The 24,609-nt window shown below is 38.6% G+C and overlaps 2 protein-coding genes across 5 annotated transcripts; one reads left to right on the forward strand and one right to left on the reverse strand.

The window, feature by feature from the left end:
- The first annotated feature begins 24 nt into the window (after positions 1 to 24).
- On the forward strand, positions 25 to 14,316 carry iqcd (IQ motif containing D). Of its 2 annotated transcripts, none has more exons than XM_072247550.1 (5): positions 25 to 270; positions 3,567 to 4,166; positions 8,145 to 8,378; positions 10,683 to 10,754; positions 12,570 to 14,316. In XM_072247550.1, the coding sequence occupies exons 2-5, from the start codon at positions 3,627 to 3,629 to the stop codon at positions 12,852 to 12,854; spliced, it is 1,131 nt and encodes a 376-aa protein (XP_072103651.1). In that variant the 5' UTR covers positions 25 to 270; positions 3,567 to 3,626; the 3' UTR covers positions 12,855 to 14,316. The 2 variants fall into 2 exon arrangements, with proteins under 2 accessions (XP_072103651.1, XP_072103650.1); XM_072247549.1 differs by having other exon boundaries at positions 27 to 270; positions 3,567 to 4,355; positions 12,570 to 14,314.
- Positions 14,317 to 14,434: 118 nt separating this feature from the next.
- LOC140190934 (RBPJ-interacting and tubulin-associated protein 1-like) lies at positions 14,435 to 24,361 on the reverse strand. Of its 3 annotated transcripts, none has more exons than XM_072247907.1 (3): positions 24,227 to 24,361; positions 20,374 to 20,734; positions 14,435 to 16,824 (listed from the first exon to the last, which is right to left on the reverse strand). In XM_072247907.1, exons 2-3 carry the CDS (start codon positions 20,670 to 20,672, stop codon positions 16,257 to 16,259), a joined length of 867 nt encoding a protein of 288 aa, XP_072104008.1. In that variant the 5' UTR covers positions 20,673 to 20,734; positions 24,227 to 24,361; the 3' UTR covers positions 14,435 to 16,256. The 3 variants fall into 3 exon arrangements, with proteins under 3 accessions (XP_072104008.1, XP_072104010.1, XP_072104009.1); XM_072247909.1 differs by lacking the exon at positions 24,227 to 24,361 and adding an exon at positions 22,175 to 22,374; XM_072247908.1 differs by lacking the exon at positions 24,227 to 24,361 and adding an exon at positions 21,767 to 22,123.
- Positions 24,362 to 24,609: the final 248 nt, after the last annotated feature.

Consider the following 24,609-nt stretch of genomic DNA (forward strand, 5'->3'; position numbering starts at 1 on the left):
GCCCGTCTTTTCCTCCGTCCTGAACGCGCGGCTAGAAAACCAAGGCGGGGGCCATGGGGTCAGAGGGGAAAGGTCACGCGTTTCTTAGCAACGGAATAAGCGCATCTAGCAAACAGAAGCACCGGGCGTGCATTCTCCGGATATCGAGCTTCCTGACATGTAAAGTAAAGAGTAAAGGACCGGAACCAGGCTGAACACTGGGGGTAGAGAGAATAGCCGATCTGCCGAGTGGTGTGGATTTGTGTTTTCTCCAACTGGGGAGCTGACCAGGTACTTGTGGGAGCAACGGTTCTCTTAACGCGAGCTTCTGCCCAAACCCCACCACAGAGATCTGAGCACCAGGTCCACTGGAGCTCATGTGAGGCTGTCGTCGTTGTTAAAGTAGTTTTATGGGTGATCATTGCTGGCTGTGGTAGCAAGTTGGTTGAGCGTAGAAACGACTGCATCTTAAAATAATAATTGGCTGTTAAAGCAGTTTGGGAGGTTTTTGTGTGATTGAGATGTCAATAGGGAGAGTTAATTGGTTATCGAACAAACATTGTCCTTGTAAAGGAGCTAAATAGAGAAATATTGGAAATGTAATAAACTCCAAAATTCTCTACTAGAGCTTGAAGATACGTATTTTTTCCAAATTTGTAATTTAAGTCAGACTAATTTGTTTGTGTATATTTTTTGTCTCATAACGTTAATCTAAACAAACGCAATTAACATTTTTTCAAAATGAATACATAAAATATGTCCTATTTACCAAATACAATACGAAACTTACATTTATTTTGTGCATATAAAATACCACATCGAAACAATTAGATGGAATTTGACCTTAAATCACATAAGGAGATATTAACAAAGATGCAAGTTTAAGGAATAGCTGAAAGGATAGAAGGATAGAATAGTTTAGGGAGGGAAATCTCGTGCTCGCAGCCCAGGCAGCTGAAAGCACGATCTCCATTGTTGGAATGTTGAAAATCAGGGACTAGAATTGGAGGAAAGCAGAGAACTGAACACTTTCCATGGATAAATGAGAATTTTAAAATTGGTGCATTAGTTGAATTCCTGGTTCAGTAAGAAATGGAGGAAGCCAGTTAGGATTCAAACAATAATTTCAGACAAGCTTGAGTTTGTGGAGAAAGAGGAATAACCATAAAAATGTTTATTTTAGTTTTTATATAACTAACATATTTTATAATTGTAATTTAATATAGCAATTACTCTTGTTCATTTATCAATTATTTCAAATAATATCTTTTTATAACAACTATTATTAGATAAGAGCACTTGATAAAATATAATATAAAACAGATGCAGGTATTTAAGGCACTCTTCTGCTTTTGCATGTTTCTGCAATCATTTGTTAAAATCCTTACATATTTCCTGCTGGTACCCTGATCTGTTGTGTCAACCACGTCTCAATGGTAACACTCTTCCTTTAATTCAGAAGGTGGTGAGTTTAAATTTCACTCCATGAGTGTGAATTCTAAAAGTAAATTTTTCTTTTTAAACAAAGACAAATTTCAGAGTTGTATACTGCCTACATACATTGATAAGAAATGTAGCTTGAACCTTAACTTCTAATGCTGTGCTCAAAAAAAATATTAAACTAATCAATCAACACACACAAAAGTTGCTGATGAACGCAGCAGGCCAGGCAGCATCTCTAGGAAGAGGTACAGGTTGACATTTTGGGCCGAGACCCTTCGTCAGGACTAACTGAAAGAAGAGCTAGTAAGAGATTTGAGAGGGGGAGGGGGAGATCTGAAATGATAGGAGAAGACAGGAGGGGGAGGGGTAGAGCCAAGAGCTGGACAGGTGATAGGCAAAAGGAGTATGAGAGGATCATGGGACAGGAGGCCCAGGGAGAAGGAAAAGAGGGAGGGGGGAAAAACCCAGAGGATGGGCAAGGGGTATAGTGAGGGAGACAGAGGAAGAAAAAGGAGAGAGAGAAAAAGAATGTGTGTATATAAATAAAGGATGGGGTACGAGGGGGAGGTGGGGCATTAGCGGAAGTTTGAGAAGTCAATGTTCATGCCATCAGGTTGGAGGCTACCCAGACGTAATATAAGGTGTTGTTCCCCCAACCTGAGTGTGGCTTCATCTTTACAGTAGAGGAGGCCGTGGATAGACATATCAGAATGGGAATGGGACATGGAATTAAAATGTGTGGCCACTGGGAGATCCTGCTCTCTCTGGCGGACAGAGCGTAGGTGTTCAGCGAAATGATCTCCCAGTCTGCGTCAGGTCTCGCCAATTTATAGAAGGCCACTAATCAATATCCCTTTTTTTGGATGCAATGTCAAGCTGCCAGCTCATTCAAGTGGATGTAAAAGATCCCCCTTGGAAGCGTAACCATAATCATTGTTTCTAGGTCTATAGCAGGGGTTCCCAACCTGGGGTCCATGGACCCCTCAGTTAATGGTAGGGGTCCATGACAAAAGAAAAGGTTAGGAACCCTTGAATTATAGAGAGACGTGCCACAGAACCAGTCCTTTGGCCTATTAGCCGATGCTGATCATTAACTATCCACTAATCTTACATTAATCAGTTTTCGGTGGCCTATTAACCAACCAACCCATATGCTTTTGGGATAAGAGAGGAATCTGGAGGAAACAGTCAGAGAGATGAAGTGCAAACTGAGTCTGTGGTGTTCTGAAGTAGCTATTCCACTGTGCTGCCCTTTAACTGAGCCAATGCTCTTAATTTATACTGTATTACTAAACAAAACCTCTTATTAGCATATTTTCTTTATAAACAGAACTACTTACTGCTGTGTAGTGTTTTGTGCACCTTGGTTGCGATTATCCTATATAAATGCTCCTTTCACCAAATGAAAAAAGGTGAGCTTATGAAGGGAAAATAAATGTGAAAGAAATCAATGAAGATCAAAATGCTGCTGATAGCGAAATCTAAAATAAAATCAAAATTCTGGAAAGACTCAGCAAGTCAGGCAGCATATGTTATGTAGCGAGATGCAAGTAGGGTTAACATTCAAGACTTTTTATCAGAATTGGAAGATGTTGAAGATGAACAAATTCTTAACATACACAACCAAAAGAGAAAGCAAAGGCTCTACTAGATTGAAGTTTTGAGTTGATTAAATGACAGAAACAATGATCATACAGGCAAAAGGAGACAATAGTTAGACAGATATGGGAAGATCATCCATGTAAATGATTAAATGACCAAAGCATCAGTCTCATTGGTTCTGATACAGCTAGCTCCCCAAAGTCTTGGATTTTTGCATTTGTAAGCACAATGGTTTTGGTTTGCTAGTGAATGGTAATAGTGGTATTGGCAGTCAGAAAGATCCCCAAGGTTGTGAACTGAAATTTCCTGTTGTGGCCACAGTAAACTTCAACTATTAGCATTTGCAGCTTAAAAAAATGTGTTTTAAGTGTTTTGATTTGATCACATCAAATGAGTGTAGACATTGGATGTAATTTTTAACTACAGTAGCCGAATCACAGTTGAAAAATTTTACTCCATACTTTGTCTCTTAATGGTTCCAAGGACAGATTTTGATAAAAATTCTGCTTCAATATTTAGAAAATATTTTATTTGTGTTTCAGCAATATAACCCGTTGAAGGTCTAAAGATCTCAAGAGCAATACTTCCTGAAGAAAGGAACAATGGCAACTGAAGCCATAGAGCAACATCAGAAAGAAGCCATGAATGTTGAGACTATTAGCAGAAGAATGATTGATTATGATCTGATCACACAAAGAGGGGGACCCAAAGCAGATGCTCTGCAAATCTTAGAACCATTCAGAAGAAAGCTTGCATCAATTGAAGCAGAAAGAATTATTTCAGTAATTGAAAAGACCATTGAGAACTTGGAAAGAGTTACCTTGCTTCCCCACATTGCCGACAACCTCAGCAGATTCAGTGTTGCTATCGGTTTGGAATTAACATGTGCTCTCAGGGAATACATTAGAATAGAGCAACACCTGCATTTTGCTATTAGTAAATTGAATGAGGAAGAGTCTCCTGAAGAGGAAAATCAAGATGGAAAGCACAAAGTAAAAACCAAAGAAGAGAGAGTAAATGATGTAAAACAACTTAAGCAGGCCCTTGGTAGCTCAGTTAAAAGCATCCTCCGGCTCTTTCAGGGAAATCCTTCAGCATGTCAAGTAATTCAAGTGGAATGTAAAGCTCGGAAACCACCTTGTGTAAGTCTCATTCTGGCACTTATGAAGCTGAAAGACTTGGTGTTTGGAAAACTTTTGGTATCACCCACAGAAGATAAACAAAAATCTGAGTTTGTGGAAAACATTATTTTGCAAGATAAGCAAAATGTAGAAATTATTGCCACTTTGGAGGCAGAACTGGCAGCAGCCATCCAAGATAAAGAAAATGAGGTAATCCTTACACCTATTATTAACCTGATATCTTACCCTACCTCAGACAACAGGGTATGTTTATAAGCCGCCTTCTTCTTCTTGCACCCTTAGGTCCCTGTGGAATTCATCAATGTTTCTGTAATCTGTTTTATCCACCGTACAGCTTCACCAGCGCCCTGTTGGCCGGCTTTACCAATTTCCACCTGTCGTGACAGGGACATGGGATTAGACTTTGAGAAGTATTGATTTTAAGTGGCTATGTATAATTCACCAGATTAATTAAAAGTAGATTTTCAAATGCATCCAGGAACTTGTACACCAGGCATTTAAAACAAGTTATAATGCCAAGTATGGAACCTTTCCAAAATAGGCATTTCAGTTTGATACCTTTTAGCTAAAATATAGATTTATGAACATGAATACATTTATAGATATTTCACATTGTGCAAAAAGATTAAAATAGCAGCTTTTACATAATTTGCACAACATTTCATTATTCTTGCCTAACTATTATTAAGATAAATATTATTAACAGAATATAGCTGAGGCTTGGTTGGCAGATATTGAAAGTACATCCTGTCTTTCCTAATTAAATATTACTCTCTGAATGAGAGTGGCCATTTATAAGGGTAAAATAGGGTGGGGAGGAGGTTAAAAAAAGCTTAGGGAGTCAAGCTGAAAATTGTCTTGTTTGTGTTAGTTTTGATCTTTTGCAGCTGCCTGCTTTGTTAAGTGGTTATCATTCCCTTAAGTAGTTATGTTGCCTTTCTTAAAATAATAATAATACAATGAATTATATTTGCAAGTGCAAAATTTATACTCAAAACCATAGTAGCACAACATTATTATCTTAACCATATTTTCAATTGGTCATTAAAGGTGAGCCAAATTTGATATAGGCAGTGTGGCTTGATTCACAAGATTATGTGGCCATATGTTCAGAACAGTGTGATGTAATCTTTATCAAAATAATTGGACACAGTTACTAAAATATACAACATATATGGCATCTCACTTCGGCAGACCCTTCACTTAAAGAAAACCCACTTGATGCTTCCAACTGACTGTAATCCTGCCTCCAGCCACCACCAACTTTCAACTGGTGGTGAAAAATCCACAGCAATCAAAGAAGTACATGTCAAAACAAGCTGATAGACATGTCATAGTCAAATTTGGTTAAAGAATGGATTTTTGTTTTGTGTCTTCTACAAGATTATTAACAGTCCACAGTAAAAATGATCTTAATCACCACCCCCTATCATGAGACATTTGGGCAAACTACTAAGATTCAGAAAGTAAGCTTGTGCAAATTAATATTACTTATCGTTATACTCTAAGAAGCAGAAAAATCACTGAGCTAGATGTGACTTCTGCGGACATTTTTTTTTAGATTATGAAGATACGCAGTCCTCTTTTATTGTCATTTAGTAATGCATGCATTAAGAAATGATACAGTATTTCCTCCGGTGTGATATCACAAAACACAGCACAGACCAAGACTGAAAAAACTGACAAAACCACATAATTATAACATATAGTTATAACAGTGCAACAATACCATAACTTGATGAAGAAGTCCATGAGCACAGTAACGTTCAAAGTCTCTCAAATGTCCCACATCTCACGCAGACGGGAGAACGAAGAAAAACTCTCCCTGCCATGTCAACCACAGTCCGACTCTGAGTCATCCGAAAACTTTGAGCTCTGATCAGTTCTCCAGCACCAAGTACTAAGCGCCATATCTGTCCAAACAATTCGACCTCAACCTCGGTCACCAACAGCAGGCAAAGCCGGGGATTTTGAGGCCTACCCTCCGAAAGATTCCCAACCACGCAGTAACGACAGCAGCGAACAAGCGTTTCAGAAATTTCTCCAGATATTCCTCTGTGCTTTCACATCCATCCTCCATCAAATCAGAATTTTTGGCTTTCTTATAGACATGTACATTGTTGTTAGCATTCATGTAAATTTATATTTTGTTTCAGAATATCTAATTTAAACAGGATTCAGCGTATTCATACCTTGGTACATCATTTCTAATTTTGTAATGGTTTCAGCCTCATTAGAGAGCAATAACACATACTAATTCATATTCACTTGTGGGAACAGTTTGAAACTGCCTCATTCAATGCAGCATATAGACAAACTGTATTAAATCAATGGCTTAGTAGAAAATAACCAGTTGCTGTATTATGCACACAACTCTAATCTCCTTGAATGACATCAGATGTTCATCCACAACAACTCACAAACTAAATTCAAGTTCATGCAATGATATATATTTTTAAGAAATATCTTAAAAATAGTTAATGTAGTAGAGGATGATAAATCACTAGTTAGATATAATTCCAAACATGTACAGAGTAAAACAGTAAAAGCATCTCAATCTAGCAACCATCTGATCAATAACCCATTTTTGTGTACTATCAATGAAGACAGCAGAACTTAATCTGCACTAAGCATCATTCATCCCAGGCTGCTGCAACTATAGAGAGAAATTAGGGATGTTACTTCCAAATCACGTTCTCCCTTTTCAAAAAAGCATTGATATTGTTACCAGAAGCAAACCCACTGAATATAAACTCAAGTTCTTCATATTTTTTATTAAGTTAACCAGTGTGTGGTGTGGTGCTGTTATAGCTATTGGATTCATTTTTGTTATCTCACACTTGTACAGAATTTTGTGAAATAGACTCACAAGCAACAAGAATGTGGCTCTTTTTTTTATAGAATTAGTGATGCAGCGCAGCAGGAGAGTATTCAACTTATTATGCCTCAGTCAGCTCTTTGAAAGAGTTATTTGGTTTAACCTCGTCTGTTGCCCCCATAACTCACGCCTTTGTTAGGGTCATATCTCGTGTTACTGCCATGATATCATAATTGTATATGGCTGGTAATGCATGCAATACAGCGATATATACGACTTCCTGGCATTTACATGTATGCACTCTAAACCTACTTCAATCTTTTGAATTGCCGCTCATCTTCCACTCTTTCATTGGATAAGAGTTTGCTTTCAGAAAGGTAGTAATAGGAGAAAATTCAGGTAAATGAAACATCTTAAATCCATTCCATTTAAGGCACCAGTGACTTTTATAAGGATTACTTCAGCTTTAGCTGTTTGAGTAAGAAACAAGATTTAAGGTAAAAAGGACATAGATTATTCAAGTGACACATATAAAAGTTGCTGGTGAACGCAGCAGGCCAGGCAGCATCTCTAGGAAGAGGTACAGTCGATGTTTCGGGCCAAGACCCTTCGTCAGGTCTGGAAGGGTCTCAGCCCGAAACATCGACTGTACCTCTTCCTAGAGATGCTGCCTGGCCTGCTGCGTTCACCAGCAACTTTTATGTGTGTTGCTTGAAATTCCAGCATCTGCAGAATTCCTCGTGTTTAGATTATTCAAGTGTTCCTGCTGCAGCAGCTAAATTTGCAATTGCCAACACAGTACCTAAATATGAAAATTGATTCTCTTAATCATAGTGCAAGAGAAACTGGGGGACTAATATCAGGATGCATAATTATAATATATGCAGACTGGCTCTTAGATAGGCACATGAATATATAGAGAATAGAACGATATGGACCATGTGCATGCAGAAGGGATTAATTTAATTAGGTATCATTAGCTTAATTAGTTTGGCACAACATCATGGACCAAAAGGCCTGTTCCTATACAGTACTGTTCATTGTTTGAAGTAGCCGTGTTGATATAGACAATGGTATATTTAATGTTTTGAAAACAAATCCTACTTAATAATGTATATCAATAACAATATCTTAACATCAAATATACATTCTATTACCAGATGTTGAAAAAGAACGAGATAATTCGAAAACTTAAAAACAACCTGCTTCAACTTGACTTATTCTCAGAAGATTACATTCGTCAAATTAAGCAAGATGCAGAAAAACAGCAGCAAGCTGATCAGAAAGATTCAGAAGGGCGAGTGGTCAAGTTACAGGAAGAAATATCTCAGCTTCGAACCCAGCTGAACAACTTGATTACAGAGCACAGATCATCTGAGCAAGCATTAAGAAGGGTACATATACATATTCTAGTAATAGCCCGATATTCCATTTTTCATTATCGATTGTTACATAAGAACATAATATGTGCTGCATTTCTTGTGAAAATGCACAATTATTTCTGTTGGTCAGAAATAAATTAACCAAGTTTAAAAAATATACAAATTAGGTTGGATTGGGTTGAGCAGATGAACACTGAGCTCCATATTGACTAGTTATGTTTAAACTTCATATTGCCCTGAATTCAATGGTGCAATTTAATATCAGAGAATGTATACAGTGTACAATGTGAAATTCTTATTCTTTGCAGATATCCACAGAACAGTAAAACCCCCAAAGAATGAACGACAGAAAACATAAGTACACCAAAGCCCCCTCCCCCTCACCCTCCCCTCCCACACACAAGCAGCAGCAAAAGCATTGACTCTTCCCCTCCCTCAACTTGCCCCAGTGAAAGCACTGATCCCCCTCCCCACAATATGCAAGCAATAGCAACAACCTCCAAAGAGACTTTGATCTAGAGCCCATCAAAAAACTACAGTCCATCCCAACACTTCGGCATCTCAGACAGGCTGTCTCTCACCAGCAAGGGAGAGAGAGATCACTCCTGCAACAACGAGAGCGGGAGACCAGCCACTCGCTGTTTCGATGCTGCAATCTTCCATGTTGCTTCTCTGAGTCCCCCGACTTGAGGACCGACAGGCTCTCACTCACCATCAAAAAGAGAGAGAGAGAGAGAGAGGATCACTCAACTACCAGGGCCCTCTTCTGAACAGCAGCACACACCGCCTGCTGTCTCGATGTTTCACTCCCCCATGACGCTTCAGTCGGCGATATTGGTGAGGAAGTGGGTCGTCCACGGGGCTACACCCTAAGGTGCAAGTCTTCCAGGCCACTCCTGGAGATATTGAAATGCCAGGCCACAGGGTGCTCATGGAGAACGGTACTGTGAGCTGCAGCTGTAGATCAAGGGTTCCAACAGCACCCCAGCCACGTTGAAAAGAAATGAAAGATACGATGAAAGAAGAATAGGCTGTTTTGCGGATGAACTGGAAGAAGTCACCTAGGTCTGCAAAAACATCTGACACCATTTTTTCTAGTACAAATATTGGTGAATGGAGGATGATTCAAGATCCCTGTTCCTGGTTGTGATTTGTTAATTACTGTAATGCTCCCTGTGGTTTAATAACACCTGATACAAAAACTAAAGTCTCATAAGTCATGACCTAATTAGGTCTTAAAAGAAAATTATTGTTTATGACTAAGAGAGGAAGCAAAATTATCACAAAAAGGACACAAAAGTGTGCAAATGTACAGCATAACATAAATTCTAAACAATGGTGATAAGTCCTGCAACTCAATGTATTTCTATATTATGTCTTCACCAAATAAATGTTAATACAGGTCGACCTTCACTAATCCGACTACCTGTAATCCGGTTCCTTCGCTAATCCAGCACCGATTATGCTTAATGTGATTCTTCTGTAATTCGGCAATTTCACTAATCTGGCACTCCTCAGGTCCCAATGGTGCTGGATTAGTGAAGGTCGACCTGTATCTACAATCCTGAAAAAGAAAGAAGAACATGTTCAAAAGTTGTAGACTTGAAACAAAATAGAATGTGCCAGAAATATGACAAAATCTTTTGTGGCTAGGCTTAGAATAAAACAGAGGCAAATAGTAATCAAACACAACAAATTAAGTACTAAGCCAATTAACAAATAGTATTTAATATTCTGCATTTGGCAAAGAACCAACCAAACCAGCAAAAACAAAGATAGGTACCATTCTGGAAAGGTTTAGGATATACCCATGTTCATTGAATTCTTGTCTCAATAAGGTAACAAAGCAAACTACCATCCTTTGTACACGTAAATATTTTTATCAATATTCCAATACTCCTTAAGTACATGCATAATTCTTCACAAATGAACATACCTTAGATCTTTAATCATGTGCGTTCCAAAAGTCAGTGGTCATGGTAAGCAAGAAAATAAACACTTGTCTTAATTTCTATCTCTGACAATATGACAGCAAATTAAGAACTATGGGATGACTGACATTATTTTAAATTTGTTTATGAGAATCAAATTTGATTGTTTAATTTACTGTAGATATATCAATCAGCAAAATTGCATATTATCTACATTCTATCCACTAGGGATTTTCCAGTTAATTTATAAAATAAGTATTTAGTATTAATTGCTGGTAGTAGATTACAATTAATTTCTAGATTTAATAGTAAGTCCTCTTTTTCTGTGAGGATTGATTTATATTGTTGCTAGAATCTGATATTTCATCTATATGACATATTTCAGCGTAAGTTCAAAACTGAAACAGAGATTGAAAACTGGATCCAGAAATATGATGCTGACATGCAAGAAAAGCAGGTATGATTCCTAAGAACTGTTCTTATTTATCTTTGTACGGAAATTGTGAAGCTTCAAGGGAATTGGGCTGAATAATAAATGCCAGGCTTGCCAGCAATGCCTACGATCCGTAATCTTTTTTTTAGTTGGGAGCACTAAATTGAGTTATAGAGTCATACAGCATGGAACTAGGATGCCTGTCTAACTCATCATCTTAACTGTGTTTGGCTTACATCCCTTCAAATGTGCCTCAGCCAGGAACCTATTCAAATATCTTTTAAACATTTTCATTGTACCCACCTTTGCCACTTCCTCCGGCATCTTGTTCCATATACCCATCCCCTGCTGTGTGAAAAAGGTGCTCCTTCAGGTCTGTCTTAATTTTTTTTCGCACTCAGCTTAAATAGCTTTAGACTGCCCTATGATGGAGAAAAAAGGACTGCAACCATCCATCTTTTCAATGCTCCTCATGAATTTATAATCCTCTAATAACATCACCTCTCAGATGCCTCCATTCCAGGGGAAGCAGTCCCAGCCTGTACACTTTACTTACAGTTCAAGCCCTTCAGTTCAATCTTCTAGTGAAACTTCTCTGCACCCTATCTAGCTTAGTCACATCCTTCTTATAATAAGGTAACCATAAGTGCATGCAATATTTCCCTGTAGTTTCGTCAACATCTTATTCAACTGTAACATGATGTCCCAACTCTAATACTTATTGATAAAGGTGGGCAAATCATAAGCTTCTTCACCACCCTAACTATGTTGCCATTTTTAGACAACTATGTATTTGTACCTGGAATCTCTCAGTTCTGAAGCATATCTCAGGACCCTGTCAGTCACTCTGTATGTTCTAGGTTGATTCAATTTCGAAAAACGTATTACTTCACATTTTGAGTTCAAAATGCAACATTAAGTCAACATAATTTAATTTTAAAGATAGGTTGTGATGTGCTGCTATTACAGATGGAACATAGATCTTTACTGAGAGGGGGATCCAGTTCCAGCACTGGAAATATAAGATAAAATCATTCAAATTGGAATATATTCAGATTGTAGAAGACAGAAAAAGAAAAGCAGAGGAAAAGACAGCCAGAGTGGAGTAAAAATACCAGCTAGACAAAGTAGATGTTACCGCCCAGCCATTCTGGAAAGGTTACAAAGTCCATCAATCAAAATCAATCAGTGATCAGCCTTGAATGTTTTTTTAAAAAAAGCAAAACAATAGGCATTTGGAATTTTGTTTTGGCAGTTCTCTCACTATACTCAATTCTGGTAAATGCTGGATAGTAGGAATTTTGCAATACTCACAACACGCTGAGTTCCTCCACCGTGTTGTGAGTGTTGCTTTGACCCCAGCATCTACAGAGTATTTTGTGTTTAGTAGGAATTTTCACTGTCCTTGCATGAATATCCTTAAAGCATTTATCCTTTGATGAACCTCTGCCATAACAGGAAATACTGAAATGCTAAGTTTGTCAGCGAAACAAATTAATATGATGCGGACCTTGGGGAAACATTTTCAAAATCACGTTCCTCTGAAAACCTTATATTACAGAAGGAATGGTAGAGAGATTGATCCATTTTTATATGAAAATTGGTGAGATATCCATTAAAGATCTGATAATCAAAATGAACCAGAGTTTAAGTTTGAAACTTACAAGGACTCATAGAGGACATTTCTTAAAGATAGTTCAAGAGATTGTAACCAGAGGAAAATAATCACATAAAATGTCAATATATTGTAAAGTATTTTATTTAGAAAACAAATCAATGTTGAATGCAATATTAATAATGAATGGGTTATCAAAATGTATTAAAATTATGTCCTACCAGGATGAATATGAGCAGCTTGTTAAAATCAACAAAGATGAAGGTGTTCTGCTCTTTGAGTTAGAACAAAAGATTGAATTACTTGAGTTGGAATATATTCAGATTGTAGAAGACAGAAAGAGAAAAGCAGAGGAAAAGGCGGCAAAAGATGAGCAAATATACCTCATGGGAAGAGCAGCTGTTATGATCCAGGCATTCTGGAAAGGTTACAAAGTCCGCCAATTGATGAAATCATTAAAGAAGAAAAAGAAAAAGAAAAAGGGGAAAGGAAAAAAGAAGAAGAGCTGATGGAGAGAGAAAGTAAATAAATATAACATCCATCTTCCAAAAATGTTTTGCAAATCATTGATGTTTTCTTCACTAATGCTGTTTACACAGACATCTTCTATTTTACAAAAATAAAAATAAACTCTTAACCTTGTGGTCTCAGTGTACAAGTGTGTATATGTAACACACAATGGGCTGAAATATACTCAGAAAAATGTAGAACACTGATAGCACTCAGTAGCCCAAGCAATTTTGAAAGTGTAAGTTGACATAAAAGACCCTATGTCAGAACTACATCTTCTGTCTCCACAGACGTTGGTTGACATGCTGTTCTTCTAGGATTTTTTTTTTCCAGATTCCAGCATCTAGAGTCTTTTTGTTTCCTCAAATGATACTCAGCCATAAACGTTGATGTTTTCATTGGAGAGCAACTCGCCTCTACCTCAGATTTCTTTACCTAGAGATCAAGGATCTGGGGATCCAGAGCCTTTGCTGAGCTCCTAGACCACCATTAGATTCATGACCGTGTTCGGGAGCAGAGCACAAACATGCAAAGTTGTGGGACTGAATGTACTTTGCAACAGGCCAAATAAAGCATCATGAAGTAAATCATAGTGTAGTCCTTAATCAAATGGTAGCTTTTCCTTCCAATTAGCTACTTTATTTTTAATTAACCACCACCATGTTAGAGAAAAGCAATTACATATTACCGTTCCACCCAATAGTATTTTGGCAAGTAAAGGGTACCACAGTCACATAGTGGTTTGCAGGGCACCATTACAGCTTGGGATGTTCTGGAGTTCAGAGTTCAATTCCAATGCCACTCCATTAGAAGTCTCTGTACATCCTCTTCATGGAATGCATGGGTTTTCCCTGGGTGCTCCGGTTTCCTCCCACAGTCCAAATACATATCAGATAGGTTCATTGGTTATTCTAAATTGTCTGTGATTAGGTTAGGATTAATCATGGTTGTGGAGTTGCTGGGGCCTGAAGGGCTGGAAGGTCCTACTCCATGCTGTATCGTTAAATAAATGTTTTCTTAGACAGTCATCACAGGTTTTTAATAGCTACATTATTTTAATTTGGCAAATACTGACATTGAAAGATCAACATAAGCTCTGAGAAATGAAGCAGGGAAATAAACCATTTAAAATTATAAATTATATGCCAGTCGTGTACAAGAGCTGGGCCTATGCAAAGCTTCAGCAAGAAATCCAAGTTCCCAGACTTAATTTTTTTTTTTGTAAGTGAGCCCACCACCAATCTATTGGGCAGTGAACCCCATGTCAGTGAGGTACCCGTCTTCGTACCAAGCCATGATCTGGTTTCTACAACAGTCCATGGACACACCTAGATTTCTCAGCCAGAAAATCGTTCTGTAAATATAGATGGATTAAAGGTGAACAGAATGCAAGTCGGGTGATTTGCTGTCATTTTTTTAAATGACGACTGGTTTAAGGGGTTAAAGGGCTTCTATTTTTTCTATGTTCTTAAAGAGTTAACAAAATGACTTCAGTATATGCACAGATTTTTTGGCTTGTAAACGCAAGATGATAATGAATATAATACACCAAACAAAAAATGATTTTAAAAGTGTCTCAGTTTATTGTGTTAATATGTTAGATTACTTCTGTCAATAGCTCATGATGAGAAATTTAATTCTTAATCATATATATGACATTGAGCACAAGTATGAATTCCATTTGATTAAAATAGGCAAATAGCAAAAAATTCATAATTACAAATACTTGAATAGTAGTAAAAGGTAACATTATACTGTAGCTCCATTATAAAAAATACAGGTAGGCTACAAACATTGAATATGATTTAAAAGAATAAAGTTACAATTTAACTTTGAACTTTAACTTTTTCCTTGGGTCAATCTTCCAAAATGTGTAATTAATGAACCAAGAAAACTTAGCAAATATATGCAATAAGGCCCTTTAACAGTACTCTGATAAATATCAACCACAAGAATTACACACCATTCTTATTTGCACAAGACCTTGGCTTTAATGTCTTTTTTAAAGTAATTCATCACTGAAAATGCAGTTTTTCCTTCAGAACTGTGATGAAGTCTCAGCTTTAATTATAAGCTCCGTTCTGCACCAGAGACTAATACTTTTCTCATAGGCAGAAGAACCTTTGAAAAAACATAACTATAAATTGATATGCTAAGAAAATTAAGCAAGGGCTTGTCTCTTTATTTAGGACAATCCCAACCAGTCTTAGTTCCCCACGGTATGACTGCTAGACAGCACTTACCCTACACTGCATTATGGTAAAATGTTAAGATTTAATTTGGCTTTGGAGTTCTTCCATCCAGAACTTGCAGACTGGAATCTGCTCTAAGTGTACCAGTGCAACCTGGGTTTTGACAGGACATTCCACAATGAAAATCCATCATATGGGCACAGTTGGTATGTTCTTCTAACATGTCTAGATCTTTTAACACAACTCTGGACAGGCTCAGGCAAAACTGTATCAGAATGATTATTTGATATCTTATTTAGATAGTGTAAACCTGATTTTAGACATCACAGCTAGATTAACCTCCACTCCACATCTGTCTTGTCAAACCTTTTTAAAAATGTTAACTTCATATCAAACATTAATAGGCTAACACTCCAGAAGATCCAAGCCCATTCCTACTCCTCTGCCCTTTCCCTATAATCCTTAATTCTCTTACTGATTACAAGTCTATCTCAGCTTTAAATATACACAAGAATTTAGCTTCAACAGCGTTGTAGGGCAGTTCACACAGCTATCCTTATCAAAGTTTTAAATGGATGCTGTTTTATTCTGAGGGCGTGCCTTGTGGTTCTAGCCTCCTGGTGAACCTCCTCATAACTGCCTTCAGTTCATAGTACTCTAGACATGAACCCACCACCGTCTTGTATGAATTTTCTACTTTTATATAGCAACCTCCTAAAAGAATGTATGCATTTTTAAAGCTTTATTATCACCTGTACCTATATCATTAGCTTTACTTCGCAAATGCAAAATCCCTTTATGTTGCTCACTTTTCCTTCCGAAGTAATCTTGCTCAATCAGACTCTACTTGGCATCTTTTTCCCTGTTTAGAGGGAAGGAATTTTTCTCCCAGAGGTTGGTTGGAATTTAATCCATATATAGAATACTGTGAACTAGTCAGACTTCGACTTTCACATTTACGTGCACAAGAAAGCCGAAGCTGCTCTTAGTTATGAAAAGTAGTTTTGGTGAGCACCATCTGTTTAACTTACACACTAAGGCAACAACTCCTAGCTTTCCATTATTAAGAAATTTTTTGAATTTGTTTTGGTTTGGATTTAAGTCGATACTCGGTATTTTCTTGGATTTTAAGGATCTGAAAATATAGTTCCCTTCCAACTCCAAAACAGCTTAAAAACATCTGCTCCAGCTTCCAAAAGCAAAACAGCCTTAGTATTTCCAGGGTGGGTTCAACTTGGCAGAACTTGGCTTGAGTCGATTGGCTGCAGCAGAATTTGACAAACTATCTGACCTTGGTCTAAAGCAATGCTGTGAGCCTGTGAATCCAGCAGAAACTGAAATTGGTCTACCCTGTAACTGTTTTACAATCCTGGGACCATTCTGTATTGAATCTTCTTTCACAGTCTCTCCTATAGAACTGTGCACCTCAGTCAAAGACTGTGACCTTCTTCGAAATGGGGTTCCATTAGGGCAGGCATTATTACTATCTGGCCGCTTCCAGTAATCAGTTTTGCCTTTATATTCAGTAGTAAAGTCAGTAGAAGTTTCCTTAGTGGTTGGACAAAATGGTTTCATCGGATTTCTTTTGGCGGATGGTAATTGGTTGCTGACGGAATGAAATACATTTGAACTAATTTTGTGCAGCGAAGGAGACCACAGAAGTGGACGGATCTTTATTTTGTCATCCTTTGCAGTCCATGGTGCCTCCCAGCTTGCAGCATTTTGCCTTGGGCCAAAAAGAGACTCATCGCAATAGCTGGGTTTACAGCACTTTAACCTAAGTTAAAGAAGGAAATGAAAAGAATGACTATAATGCTAAATACAAAATAAATTGATTACTTTTTAAAAAAAATATACTCCACAATACTACTTATGCTTGGGTCAAATTTAAATGGAATATATTATTGTATCTTTACAATTTGCAATTAATCATGCAACACTGAACTAATTTCAAAGTCAGTATTTCTTCCTGTATTATGAAGCAAGTTCCACTCTTTCTAATTAAAGAGAATTCTCTACAAGATTATTGCTTCAGATCATCTAAAAGCTTGCCAGAACCATTAACAACACAAGGACTGTGTTAATGAACTGCATAATGTAGCAAGACTGCTCAGTGTGACTCCCCTCAGACATTATAATCTATTGCTACGATAAATCAAAGAACTCAGTATAAGTGGAGTTCATATGGTTAAATTAGCAGAATTCACTGCTGATACACACATGCAGCTATTCACTATGACAGGCACATCATATTACACATCATCCTTGGACAGGGTCCTTTTTTGGCAGGAGGCAGTGGGAAAGGGTAGGAGACTGGAAAAATCAATTAATGGAGTCATACTTGAATCACATGATGTACAAATCACCACAGCATGCAGTACGGCAAAACTACCAATTTGTTAATGTAAAGATTAAATTTTAATCCAAGAAGTAAGTAAAAATGTTATTCTATTTTCTCCACTGCTTATGCTTTTATAATTACAAAATGCATTGAGAGGACCTAAATGTGACCAGAAAATAAGTTATTCAATTAATCTATAGTTATCTCACCATCTCACAGTTAAGGTGCACACCCAAACTTACTGCTCACATACACTAGCCACGTTACAACCATGACAGCCACATACATTGCGTGACACTTATTGACTGAATTTATTTATTTGGAGAAGATGTGGATAACAGGAAGCCACAGTTAAAAACTAGGAAAACAAGCCATTCTTAGAAGACTGTGGAGGCCATTAAAGAAAGGATAATCAATTTATTTTGCAAGCATTTCAGCATGCTTCAGTTTATAAATTTGAACTGTAATTTGCATTTGCTGGTGACTTTTGAGTTTGCATTATTGCTCAGAGCACAGCGATGGTCAATGTGAAATGGTAAGGGATGTGAGACTTTTGATGAAAGGGGCACAGTGGTTGATGTTCCTCGTTTTGCCCACAGATAGTCACACAGAATCACAGAACTACAGACAGCAGTGTTGTTTTCTCTTCCTTTTACTCCAGTTCCTGTTCTATATGCTTCTTCTTGCTGAACTTCTCACCCATGGGTACCAGACAACGTACTGTTGCATGTTTTGAATCGGAACAAAATATTGGAAATACTGAGCAGATCCTTGGAGAGAAAAAGAGAGGATGTATGTGTAACATCTATCTGAAGCAATAACTATTATTTTAACTCAGATTTCCAGCATTTACACCATTTTACTTCAGCTTAGTGAGGACACCACCAATTAGCTAAAGCTTTGTTTTAAGAATGTTAACTGATATGTTCTATATTGTTTCTCCTAGCAGCATGGTTTTTATTGTAGACCTACTGTACGTGTATATATGTGCATGGATTATTGAATGGGGTCATATACCCTGTTAATTACCCTGTCCCAATATTGTGCGCATGTGCCAGTCGTGCATGCAGCCTGGTACAGCCGTTCCGACCTATTCTTACCTTCTTCTTCTTACTTTTCAATTTACGTTATTCTTTGTATTTTTTTTCTCACGGTAACACGTTGAAGCTGCACCCTCTCTAACATGCTGGTAGAGAGAGTTTTATTTGGGTTTTTTTTAGCGCTGGAAATGGTTACATCCTGACACGCGGGACAGAAGCAAGGTCGCATTGTGTATTCCAAGGACCAGCCAACGCCGGCCGGTTTAGCGGGCAGAGCAGCGGACAGCCCTGCTGAAATTCAGAGGAAAACACACAGAGGATGCAGAAGGGGATCACAAAGTCGAGGAAAGAGGACCAGGTCAAGACAACAGAGACTTATGGAGAAGAGGAGTTCGGTGGGTAATACCGTTCCGGCTGACTGGAAGTGCACTGAGAGCGGTAAGCGTAAAGGAGTTGGGTGCTTACTGATCTGGTTAACAACAGATGGTGCAATCCGGGGCATATTACGATCGAGGAACGTGCTTGCAGACTGGATATTGAACTTTTTACTGTTGGACTTCGGCCACATTCCACCGTGATACAACACTTGGCGGCACGGGAGGTCGTTCCTGCCTGTGGCCATCGAACGTGCAGCTCCTCCGTGGAGGGTCAGACACCCTGAGCCAATAGACTGGTCCTGAACTTATTTTCCATCTGGCATAGTTTGCATTTTGTCATTTGATTGTTGGTGGTTCTGTATTGCTATATTTACGCTCTGTTCTTGGTTGGTGCAGCTGTAACAAAACCAAATTTCCCTCGGGATTAATCTATCTAAAAGTGAATAACCTTTGTAACAGTTGCCACATTTGACATGCCATTTTGTTTCAAAGCAACAGGCAACTATCATTGAATAAAGGAAGTGTGTTACCGTCAGAGTTACAGATGTTCACTTGCAATGATGCATTGTACATTGGCTAAAAACTCCAGTTGGTTTTAGTTCAGGAAAATGGCAGGTATCACTCAAGATGAACAAAAGGTATGATTAACCCGCAGTTTATAGAACTCTGCATTTTTGGGTGGCAAGCTGGAGATACGTTTCTACCAAAGGAGGTGTGAGGCGGTCCTTCCCTCCACTAGCCTGCAGGTTACCCTTGGTCAAGGTGTAGCACCTGCTCAGCCCCCACGTTCAGGGTCACATAAAGCCATGGGAGTAGATGGTGGATGGCCACATGAGCACCTGATGCATATCTCAAGTCCTAGCTGTGTGTCTACTGACACCAGGCAGACAATCTCTGAAGAGTATTGATAATGGCTAGGATCATGTAAAGACACTGCCCAGAAGAAGGGAAAGGCAAACCACTTAAGAAGAAAAGTTTTCCAGGAACAATCATGGTCAGGACTATGATCGTCCCAAGTCATATTACACAGCACAGAACGAATGAATTAATTTTTTTATAACATCAGTCTACCAGCTCCAGAATCTATTGGCAATTGTTCGATGCTTATGCTTGAACTACTAAACAAGATAGTGCCGACCACTGTTTCTATCTGGGAATTCTGGATCTTTTAGAGGCCAATTGCTATCTTAAACAAAATACATGGTATATCTGATCTTTCCTCCAACTGATGTCAAGAATAGAAACAGTCATTCGGCAAGGAAATGGGATCCTCAACCTAATAAGTCTAAGTGAACCACCAAAGACACCTTTAAACTAATTTTTTTTTGTACTTCCTCCTTATTCCCATCCACTCACCTACACACAATTTGCAATTAGACTTTACTCAGTTCTACAGATCCATTTTGTGATCTGGAATAATCTCTGATTCACAAAGTATATTGGGTTACTGCATAAATAAGGATGTGCTTGCACTCTTTAAGTGAACTTATTTTTAAGTCATTCACACATAATCTATTATGCAACATCAAGTATAACACAAGAATTCAATAATATTCGCCCAACATTACCTATATTTGTTCTTTTTCATTGGTGAACCTCCAGACTTGAGGGGGACTGGAACCTGGCTGATATCTCCTTCTGCCCTTGTGCTTACACTTGGACTCCACAGTAATGGTTGTTGAGAACCAGATTGGGACGTAGAAGCCCATGGTGGATCAAATTCATCCACTGAATTCTGAAGCTTGCTAGACTGACCAAATAATGTTTCATCCACATAAGAGGCCTTTGCTCCAACTCTGTATCGGCTCCGCCCCTTACGACTTGCACGACAGGGCTGAACAGCAGTAATTGCTATATCAGCCGACATGACAAGAGCTCAAGATAGATTGCTGAGTGTCGATTAGTCTTTGCCAGTCTGGTGAAGTCACTCTAAAGACAAAAATATACAAGTTATTTTTCTTTTCAAAAGAAGCTGTCTAATCTTGAATTTCCTTGAATTTTTTATCTACTCTATATTCAGCACATGTAGAATCTATCATCCCTCAAGCTCACTGAACTCGCTCAACTGCCAACAATATGTTTATTCCTCCTATGCCCTACAAAACTCTAATAACACTTGTATTATACTGTTCCTTTTGGAGCAATACTTATCCAAACTGACTTATACCGAAATAGGGAATTTCCTGTCGGCCAACTGACTTTTCCTAGTTCTCCTTGCACCAGGCACAATGGTCTTCCTTGTGATAGTTGGTCTCCCCAGAATTCTTGCTTGTTAGTCTGATTCCTCCCTCTATCTCCGAAAACCTTCATTATTATACCTTTCATTTATCAGTTTTGCAATGTTCTCATTTATTTTGTTGGCTCTGATTTATTGGGACATCCTATGTCCATTTCATAAACCCTGGTCGAAGACTACAGTGGCACCCCTCGGCAATTATCTAATGTTAATTTGTTATTTACTGCTGAATCAGGCCATTTCAAACTATCAGTCTTGATGAAGGATCGCAGCTCGAAATGTTGACCGTTTACTCTAGACTGACCAAATAATGTTTCATCCACATAAGAGGCCTTGCTCCTACTCTGTATTGGTTGCACCCCATGACAGGGCTGAACAGCAGTAATTGCCTGGCAGAGTTCCTCCAGCATTTTTTGCGTGTTGCTTTTGATTTCCAGCATCTACAGATTTTCCCGTGTTTGCATTTCACACTAATTATAGCTAGTTCAAGTCAGACACTGGGGTCAGGCCACTCATGTTCACAGACAAAGACTACTCTTATAAGCCCATTTTCTTCTGCTTTATCAAAGAGAATCCCACAAATAACTCCTTGTTTGGAAATGATCTCTGATTAGCATGTCCATTTACAAGCACTTTAATCCATAAAGAGTTAATTGAAGAAATAACAAGACTAAATGTCTTCCACCACCCAGCAAGAATTAAAGACATTTGTTTGGTCTACTCACTCACTGTTCTTGACTTCTTCCATATATCTGTTCCACAGATTTTTAATTTCTTCAAGCCAACAAGATATGCCAGCCATGCCTAACTTAAAGCCAATGGATCAAATACTAAATGTTTCCCTCTTAGCTCAGCATGACTATGTTTTATCCGGGCCTTCTTGCTTCAGTGGAGAGCCAGAGATAAGATGCACCAACTTCAGGCATCCCTTCTAGATATCCCTACTTGAACATCTGACTAAAGCAAAACAAGATCTGAGCCCTACACGCACTGAATGAATATCACATTTCAATAAACAGTAATTCAGAAACAAATTTATTGCTTAAAAATGAGTTAGTAACTAACACGATCTTTATTTCTCAAAGTAATTGGGTTAGTTGAACATGCACTCTATCTGGTGGTGATGTGTGTACCTGCAGGCATGACTTTGTGACAGGCAGTACTGCAGCAAGTCTCTATCAGTGGAGTGATAGTGGTATCCAAAGGATATACATGACAAATATACGATTCATGTGGATTAAAGTCGCAAGTCTGATAAGAACATATGTTTTCTTAAAAGCTAACTCTGAAATTTCCCTTTAGTTTTCTTCTTTTATTCAAAATAAAATTAATGGAGCATTTATTTCTGTAGCAAATCATGACACATTGTTTCTCTAAAATGCTGTTCCAAATGGTTCATGATTTAGTATTACAAAATTTATATCTTTAAGATTTAATTTTCAGCAGGGTGTTTTTTTTTTCTATTACAATGATATTCAATTGCAGTAATTCTCTTAATTCACTCTATTTTCAACCTAACACAAACCTGAAACTGCTTGGCTTTCTTGAATACATATATAATAACCATGAAAACAAGTATTTAATTAAGATGAAACTTCAGCATTGTATTTGTAATTCAAAAAAATACTTATCCAAATCTTCACAAACGAAAACCATGTTAAACAGTATCTTAAGAAATATAGAAAGATAATTTTAAGGATTCTGCTATAGATTTTACATCAACAAATTAAAATTCCAATGAAGGTTTAATTTTTTTCCAAAACAGGTTTTCTATTAAATCCGAATTAAGAATACATTAATATTACAAAATGTATAGTCTCCTCAGCCAGACAATAATTTGCAAACATCCAACACTTGGAACCAGGAAGAAAATCAATTTTAAAGATTTTATTCTTTTGCCAAACTGTAATTCTGCTTCAGATATTATTGAACACCAGATATCAGACAAAATCTATCCTCCAAATATGTACAATTGGCAACTACAATCAAAAATGAGTTAAGAAGCAAATACCACATATCAAGGTAAAAACCCAAGACTAATTTAAAATATTGCTATTTTAGTGGGGTGTTAGTTGAAGAATAAATCTTTTTTGTGAATCCCTCAAGATCGCAGATGGCTGGTTTTGCGATATTTGTGGTTAATGGGGCCACTCAGGGATACAGACTCTTAGACAGATGGGGTAGGTGGATACAACAGAGTGTGTAGCTTGTGACACAAAGCTGCATGATCCTGATGTTGGATCTTGAGGTTCTTAATACTATCCTAAATGGTCCAGTTTAAGCGGTCACACATCAAAGTTGCTGGTGAACGCAGCAGGCCAAGTAGCATCTGTAGGAAGAGGTGCAGTCGACGTTTCAGGCCGAGACCCTTCGTCAGGACTAACTGAAGGAAGAGTTTAAGCGGTTATGGGCCAGAGATTTCGAAATATCAGATGCTACAACTCAAGGAGGCTTAAAGTACATTGTTGTATCTTTTACTCTGTCTAATTGATACTTTGTAACAGAGCTCAGAGAAGAATGTCCATTTTGGAGTCTGGTATCAGGCATATGAAGACAATGGCCTGTCTAGTTTAGCTGACTAATTCTAAATAGGCTCTCAATAATGCAGATTTTGGCCTGGAAGAGGACCTCAATGTCGCATCACTTTCCATTTTACAGAAAGAGTGATGTTCATCCACTTCAGAAGGATCTCAACCAAAAATATTGATTGTTCATTTCTCTCCACAACGCAACCTGACTCCAAGTTCACCAGCAGCTCGATTTATTACATGGAAATTTTATATTCACTCATCAGTCAGAAGTAAGGTCCATTCACCCCGCACGAATTTGTCAGTGTACATTCTGTGCTCCAGTTTAACCGAATCACAGATAACTCTAGGTTCAGTCTGTTGAATTTCATCATATTCAAAAGCTTTAAGAGTCGCCTATCTGAGAACATCAGTCCAAAGGTTACATGCAGAAATACAATGGTGTTAAAAGATTTATTTTCCAAACGATTTCAATACCAGACTTGGGTTAATGAATAGCTCAAGGAATTAGTGAACGTTTCGAGTCAATAACCTCTCAAGAAAGATTGCTTTTCTCTCTCTCCCCCCCCCCCACGGAGGCTGCCCGACCCGCTAAACATTTCCAGCATCCAGCGCTCACAGAAAGCATCAGGAGTCAATGAGGAATGGGGGTCTCACCCAAGCAAATACCAGCACGGCAGACTCTGCAGGAGTCGGTGACCGGCCAGCGTCCAGCGAGACTGGTCATTGTCAAGACTAACACCCGGCCGCACCGCCGTCCGTCGCCCCGTGCGTCCTCGCTCCCAGCACCGTCAGCCCCACCCCTCCGCGCGCGTCCCCGCTCCCAGCACCGTCAGCCCCACCCCCCCGCGCGCGTCCCCGCTCCCAGCACCGTCAGCCCCACCCCTCCGCGCGCGTCCCCGCTCCCAGCACCGTCAGCAGCCCCGCGCGCGCGTCCCCGCTTCCACCACCGCCAGCCCCACCCCCACCCCCAGCGCGCGTCCCCGCTCCCAGCACCGTCAGCCCCACCCCTCCGCGCGCGTCCCCGCTCCCAGCACCGC

The sequence above is a fragment of the Mobula birostris genome, chromosome 31 (assembly GCF_030028105.1).
Source record: "Mobula birostris isolate sMobBir1 chromosome 31, sMobBir1.hap1, whole genome shotgun sequence".
NCBI lineage: Eukaryota > Metazoa > Chordata > Chondrichthyes > Myliobatiformes > Myliobatidae > Mobula > Mobula birostris.

Bases quoted from the DNA above. Each gene is read 5' to 3' on its own strand.
- iqcd (XM_072247549.1), top strand. From the start codon at position 3,627: ATGGCAACTGAAGCCATAGAGCAACATCAGAAAGAAGCCATGAATGTT. The intron at 4,356-8,144 runs GTAATCCTTACA...TTCTATTACCAG, and splicing joins TCCAAGATAAAGAAAATGAG to ATGTTGAAAAAGAACGAGAT. The intron at 8,379-10,682 runs GTACATATACAT...GACATATTTCAG, and splicing joins CTGAGCAAGCATTAAGAAGG to CGTAAGTTCAAAACTGAAAC.
- LOC140190934 (XM_072247907.1), bottom strand. From the start codon at position 20,672: ATGTCGGCTGATATAGCAATTACTGCTGTTCAGCCCTGTCGTGCAAGT. The intron at 16,825-20,373 runs GTAATGTTGGGC...TCTTTAACTTAG, and splicing joins ATGAAAAAGAACAAATATAG to GTTAAAGTGCTGTAAACCCA.